The sequence below is a fragment of the Hyposmocoma kahamanoa genome, unplaced genomic scaffold (genome assembly GCF_003589595.1).
Source record: "Hyposmocoma kahamanoa isolate Upper Pololo Valley unplaced genomic scaffold, ASM358959v1 100223, whole genome shotgun sequence".
Taxonomy (NCBI): domain Eukaryota; kingdom Metazoa; phylum Arthropoda; class Insecta; order Lepidoptera; family Cosmopterigidae; genus Hyposmocoma; species Hyposmocoma kahamanoa.
Genome location: NW_020653276.1, coordinates 10,427 through 17,874, shown reverse-complemented (window position 1 = coordinate 17,874; position 7,448 = coordinate 10,427). Strand labels below are relative to the sequence as shown.

Genomic DNA, 7,448 nt, shown 5'->3' with positions numbered 1-7,448 from the left:
GGGTAACTTTGACACAGAGTTTCATAATGTTCTCCTTAAATATTTTGACTCTATGAGATTAATGTATTCAGCAGTAACGGCGGCGTAATAAATAGGTATGTATGGATTTTAATTTTTGTATATCTTTTTAGCTACGAGTCGCCATGCCCAGAAAGAAGTTGATTTCGGAGCCTGGTACACGAAAGTACGGTGTAAGATCAAACTACACTCCAGGAAAGTTGGAAGAGTGCCTTGAAAAAGTCAAATCGGGAGAACTAAGTGCGTATAGTGCCTGTAAACATTTTCAAATACCCATAAATACAATAAAAAATAAAATAAAAAATAAACACACTGAGAAGGTTGGCAGGCCCACTGCTTTAACCAACGAGGAAGAAGTTATTATCAAAGAGCTTGTGAAGGCATTGGCGGATAGTGGAATTCCTGTAGCTCTTGATGATGTTAGTATCATAATACAGCGGTATTTGAACTCCGTCAATAGAAAAATCAAAGTTTTTAGTAACAATCGACCTGGATGGGAGTGGGGTCAGTTATTTCTCAGCAGACACCCAGATCTGAAGTTTACGTTTGGCCGTAACATTAGTCGTAGTAGGGCTCAAGTTGATGAATAAAATTTCGACCATTTAGAAGTGGAGTTGCAGGATATACCTCCTGAAAATATTTTCAATTTTGATGAAACTGGCTTTCTTGATGACCCACAAAAGAAAAAGATGCTTTTCAGACGCAAATGTCGTAATCCGGAAGTTATTCGCAACTCCACAAAATCGTGCTATACAACTGTATTTTGTGGCAATGCTGCCGGAGAAATGATCCCTCCATACTTCATATTTAAAGCTAAAAACACGTGGTCAGATTGGCTTATTGGAGCACCACCTGGATCACGAATGACAGTCACAAAAAGTGGTTGGATAGATATAGAAAGTTTCGAAGACTGGTTTAGCAAACATTTTCTTCCCATAGCATTAAAGAAAGAAGGCAAGAAAGTTCTCCTCTGCGATAACTTGAGTTCCCATATTTCAGTCAACACATTGAAGTTGTGCAAAGACAATGACGTTAAATTTATTTGTTTAGTTCCGAACTCCACACATATACTTCAGCCACTTGATGTGGGTTATTTCAGTGCTTTGAAATCTTCTTGGAGGTCTGTTCTTTTGAATTGGCGTCAGACGACGAGGGGTAAAAAAGCTGTTGCGCTTCCCAAAAACTGCTTCGCGACGCTCGTGAAAAGAACTTTAGAACTGAATGGTCAGCATTCTTCCAGTAATATCATAGCAGGATTTAGAGCAGCTGGTATTTATCCCTTAAATCGTCAAGAGGCGCTGAATCGACTTGCTGAATATGCCAAAACTCCAATCAATGTGACTGATGTCAAAGAAGCTTTAGGAGAAAGTTTTAAAAGCTACCTAAGTGAAATGCGTGCTGCCGACTTAGGCCTCCAGAACCAGAGAAAATTCCAAATGCCCGTTAGCGCTGGTAAGAGCGTTTCAGTCAAAGAAGTCGAAGCATACTATAGGAATAAAAGTAAAGCTAATGTGTCAAAATCAAAGGTTTCTGCTAAAAGAGGCCGTCCACAAGGTTCAAAGAACAAGAAGAAACTTAAGACTCAGCACAAGGAAAATAAGAATAAAGATGAAGTTGATATTACGTTGGCACCGTCGACACCAAACTTGTTAGATGAAATGCCGCCGGAAAGCGAAGAAATAGAAACTGAAACAGCGGAGGAAGAGGTGATAGAAGAGGTGATCGAAGAGTTTGTTGTTATAGATGGAGTTTTGCAACATGAGCAAGAAGAAGAAAGTATGCTCTTATCTAAACCTTCCACTTCAAAATATGTTGAGTTCTCACCTGGAACTACAGTTAGATTTAAAATAGAAGGCTCACTGTTTCCAGGAAAAGTGCTAAGTTCAACATTACCGTATAGCTGGGTATCCATTTGAGGCAGATCTAGTGGAGACGTGCCCCGCGAGTCGAGGCTTGCCGCGACTTAAACCAAACGAGGCGGCCGCGTGGCGAGCCAAATCGTGTCGGTAAATGGCCATGCTCAAAGACGCCTCAGTGTGAGGCGTGCGTTCAGTGGAGACGGGCTCGGTACGCGGCAAAATGGACAACGAGAAATGTTTCGAATTAATAAAATTGTATGAAAATTACCGACATTTATGGGATCCAAGTGGTGAACTCATCATCGCATCATTATAATAAGCAATTAAAAGAAGATGCATGGAAAATAATAGCCAACAAAATGCAACTAACCGTTTCGGAAGTTAAAAAAAAATTACTTCGCTTTGTGGATCTTTTCGGAGGGAAAAATCTCGTCATAAAAAAAGTCTCGTCACGGGATCAGGTAAAAATTCATTGCTATTTGAAAAATAGTTGTAAATTTCTTGTCATTTCTTTTATACCTACCTACTGATTTCACTCACGTGTGTAGGTACCTCTAATAAAAATTTTATTCTAGGTCGTAATGAGGTGTATATTTCGAAATGGTTCGCTTATGAGCACTTCCACTTCTTGGCTGACACTCCCCGTGAGACTCAACACTCAATGTCTATCGACACATCGTCGCCTTCTACAGCAAGTGACACAACAAATTCAGAACCACCTGCATTTGTAAGTATTAGGCTGGATTTAGTGCACGACTGACGGTCAGCGCTGACGTCGGTCGAACGTAGCTATATTCATTAAAATATATGAACAGCTTCAGTTTACAATCCCTATGGGGATTCCCCGCAGCCTGAGACTTCTACCAAGATACGCTAACGAAAATACCCGTGCTAATATTTTCGCGCGTAGCTGGGAACTAATAATGTATCGTTTTTACAAGAAACGCGTACAGTGGTAAAGGAAGACGGAAACCTGATTTTGGTTGCCTAGCAACGTTTGTCATTAAACATTATTTCTTGTGAATGGCCTGAGTATAGTGCCACGCCGACGGACCGACCGAGCGCACGCGCGTGCGTAGTATTGCGACGAGAAGTTTAATTAATGATAATTTTTACTATTTCCAAAAAAAAACCTTATTAACATGTTTATTATTCAAACACCAATTAATTTTATTATTCATTATTTTTATTAATATCTATGTTGCCATGTTATTTGTCCATTTGTAACGAAATGTGTAGCCAAGTGTGACCGAATTGCTTTCGGGTCTAGGAATTGCACGTAAAGGCACAAAAGAAGTCGAATCTGGTTCATTCCTCCACGATCCTTGTACGATTTTTCCATCGATTTCAGAGTCCAAACTTCCTGGTGGTGTATAAATATTTGTCCTAGTTTTTCGTAAAAAGTTATGCATATAAACAGTTGCCAGTACCACTTTCGTAGCAATTTCTGGTTCCAATAGCATTGGTTTTCTTAACACTCTAAATACAGAACTAATGATGCCAAAAGCATTTTCTACTACCCTTCGTGCTCTAGATAAACGGTAATTGATTATTCTTTCCGGAGAACCATTGTCTGGGGTTCCTTCTAACGGTTTCATAGTATAACTGTTTAAAGCAAATGCCTTGTCAGCTAATATAACATAGGGCACTTTAATCAAATATGGTGTCTGTAATATACAGGGTGCTGGTAACTTTAATTCATTATTTTCCAATGTTTTGTACAATGCACTGTTTTTAAAGACTCCACCATCGGATATGCGTCCTTGACATCCAACGTCTACATACATAAAATTATAATTAGCATCCACCAAGCCAAGCAATACGATGCTGGGAAAATTTTTACCACACAATGAGGAAAATGCCACTGGTTTTCAAAATCTTGTGCTACTTTTAACCATTCTTCTTCTGATGATGGTATCTGAAAATTAAGTCACATATTTTACTATTAGGCTTAGGCTATCGTACTACTTAAACATTATTGGATGATTTTATTTATTTGAATTTACAGAATGAAGAATTATGTGAAGAAGTTTCACGCATCGGTGAAACTTCTTCTTCCGAGCGATCATCTTTGCCCCGCGATGATCAACAACAGACACAGCCAGAAACTTTAAGATCAAATAAATGAAAAATGCCTGATGCTTGTGAAGACAATATAGACCTAGATAAAGCTATGGAAGTGTTAAATTATACTGATGATAGTTACGATACGTTTGGTAAACATATTACTGCAGAACTTAGAAAATATGATCCAATTACTTTAGCCCACGTCAAAAAGGCTATAATGGATATCCTATTTAAAGCTGATACCGGGATGTTACATTGTATGATGACTTCACGACAACAAGGATACAACACGCAACAATACGGCCACACTTCTGCGAACGTACAAAATTCCCAACAATATGGGCAAACTTCTGCGCACGAACAAACTTCTGTGAACTCACAAGATTCTACTGAAAATTCTGAACAATTTACTACTCTGTCATTATTGTAACTTTGTACTTTTTTCTTAATTTAAATTAATAAAAATTTAAGTATAATTTTGTTTAATAAAGCATTTTTAACATACCTGAACATATTCTTTGAGCACTTTTACCAAGGCATCACATGTTTTGCGAACAATTCTTGAAATAGATTGCTTTGACACTCTAAAAAGGTATTGCAAACTAACAAACGAATCACCACTTGCCAAAAACCTCAGGGTGATCGCCAGTCTTTCTCTTGTTGTGATTCCTTTGCGGAACGATGTATCTTTTTTTCCAATTATTGGTTCAAGTTTGATACATAGATCTTCAAAGGTTTCAGAATTCATTCTGGTAAAATTTTTAATAGTTTCTTCTACGCCTTCAAAGGTCATATCTGACAACAATTGATTTGCATGAACATTTCGCTGACGATATATTTCCTTAGTCCACCATCGATGTTTCCGTTTATTCTGTTGCTTCCTTTTGTAGTGACTAATTACTACTAATGCTGCAGCGACTTTACGTGCGTTAACCATGGTGGTCGACGAGGAATTGAGAAAATCGTGGCTCGGGTTGAGGCATGCCGCGCTCGACGATAAATGTGATGCTCAAGTGGAGACACATGTAGTTTCCGCGGCCTGCGGCACGCTCACGACGAGGCAGCTCGCCACGAGGCTGCGCAAGTGGATACCCAGCTTTAGCATAGCGCTATCGAGACGGAACAAAAATATACAGATATCTATTCAATGCCAGATTGGATAAATGTATTTAAGAAAGCAAGATCAAAAAAGTATACATTAAGAAAGAAAATAAGAAAGTTGTTAAGAACCCATACGTTGTGAAAGAATTCAAATATGATGAGTTCAAAGATTTCATATTCATATTCATATTCTTTACTTCGAAGACTGCTACCCTTAGGATGGTAACAGGGGTTACTCTTCACCCCAGACAACCAATCACATGCTAATATCTCGAATGTGATTTGTTGTCTCTTTCTGTCATTTCATGTATTCTCTTGTTTTGTCGTTCGCAATTAGTAACGGTTGCGCGCGGGCAGCGAATGGACGTCGCTTCGGAGATATAGGTATGTGTGGGGTGACGCGTCACCCCTGTTACTATTTACGTGTGAATTTTTTTTGCATACTCAAATTAAATATGTATTGTTTTAGGTAAAAAATGGATTTTTTAAGTGATGAACAGGTTGGAAATATACTAAATAATAGTGATGAAGATAATGACGAAGAATTTTTGATGCTTGAGACCGAAGAAACGTCAGATTGCGAAGACAACATCTCAGTGCATTCGGATGAAGTGGATGTAATTTCTGGCTCAGATGACGATGATGTGCCATTGTCACAAATGCGCGGTAATGCCTTAAGAGGAAAGAATGGCCACCTCTGGTCATCTGTTGCACCATCTTCAAGTAGAACACCTCAGCGTAATATTGTTAGCCTCCAGAGAACTCCACAAGCAATTATGGAAGGTATTCGTGATGAAAAAGATGCATTTATGTTATTATTCTCTAAGCCAATTGATTTGATAGTAAAGTATACCAATCAAGAGATTGGAAGACGTGCTCCTAAGTACAAAGATCAGCGATATACTAATCAAACTGACTCGATTGAAATCCAAGCCCTCATTGGTCTATTATTCTTTTCTGCTATCAACAAAGATAATAGAAAAAGTACTAAAGAAATGTGGTCGCTAATGAGTACACCTATATACAAGTCTATAATGTCTGAGAGTCGATATCAATTTCTACTTCTGTGTCTAAGATTTGATGACAAAGACAGTCGTCATAAAGAAGACCGATTTGCTCCAATTCGAGAAGTTTGGACAATCTTTATCAACAGTTGCAAAGAGTCTTACAAGCCAAGCGCCTTCGTAACTATTGACGAGCAGTTATTAGGTTTTCGAGGAAAGTGTCCCTTTCGCGTCTACATTTCTTCAAAACCTGACAAATACGGGATGAAAGTTGTAGCTATTTGTGACGCTAAAACTTACTATATGTTTGATGCCATCCCTTATATAGGCAAGGGAACCGAAGCAAAGTCCGCAGCAGACTACGTCACAAAATTAGCAGATAGCATCAAAGGATCTGGTCGAAACATAACCTTTGATAATTGGTTTACATCAGTGCCACTTGCTGATTTACTACTGAAGGATTACAAGCTGACTTGTATTGGAACATTGCGTAAAAACAAACGTGAGATACCGCCCTCGTTTTTGCCGAACAAGAATAAGAAACCTTTGTCTTCCCAGTTTGCATTTGATAGAGAAAAGACATTAGTATCTTTTACTCCTAAGACTAACAAGTCTGTTATACTGCTGTCTACTATGCATTACAAAGAAGAAATAAATCCATCTACAAGCAAGCCAATCATAATTGATGACTACAATGCTACGAAGGGAGGCGTCGACACTTTTGATAAAATGATGCATAATTACTCGACAGCCAGAGGCACCCGTCGCTGGCCTCTCAGGTTCTTCTTTGGGATGTTAGATCAGGCAGGCATCAATGCTATGATATTGTACCTCAAGGCTAAAAAACCTAATACACCAGCTAAGAAGTATAGAAGTGGTTTCTTAAAAAATATGGCCTTGCAGTTGGCTAAGCCACATATGAAAAGACGTTTACAATCAAATTTACCTCGCGAATTGGCTAGCACTATACGTGCTATTCTTGACATTCCAGAAGAAATTCCTGAAGGCGAACCCCCTTCAAAATTACAGAAGCAAGCCAGATGTGTGTTGTGCCCACGTAAAAATGATAAAAAAGTCAAAATTGTGTGCACAAAATGCAAGAAGCCAGTATGTCCTGAACATAGAAGAGAAATTTGTTTGAGCTGTGTTTAGATTATATTTTTAATGTTTTTGTTTGTTTAATTTTATTGAAAACTGATTGATCTCGGAAAAAAGTTCCTATTTGTTTGCTTAATAATTAAATATAAAGTTAATTCCTTAAAAACTGTGTTTTATTCACTACTTGAAGGTTAGGGGTGACTGGTCACCCCAGTTACCATTCGCGTTTCAATAAAATCTGTTACTATCCCAGGGCTACTGGAACCAATAAACGAGTGGAGCTAGGTGTACCGAGTTTGGG

General features: G+C 38.4%; 1 protein-coding gene across 1 annotated transcript in view; it reads left to right on the top strand.

The window, feature by feature from the left end:
- The first annotated feature begins 5,521 nt into the window (after positions 1 to 5,521).
- LOC113229755 (piggyBac transposable element-derived protein 4-like) overlaps positions 5,522 to 7,448 on the top strand; it is a 3,336-nt gene continuing 1,409 nt past the window's right edge. Inside the window, exon 1 of the mRNA XM_026463439.1 lies at positions 5,522 to 7,156. Within this exon, the coding sequence (XP_026319224.1) occupies positions 5,522 to 7,156 (1,635 nt within the window). The remainder of the gene's footprint in view (positions 7,157 to 7,448) is intronic.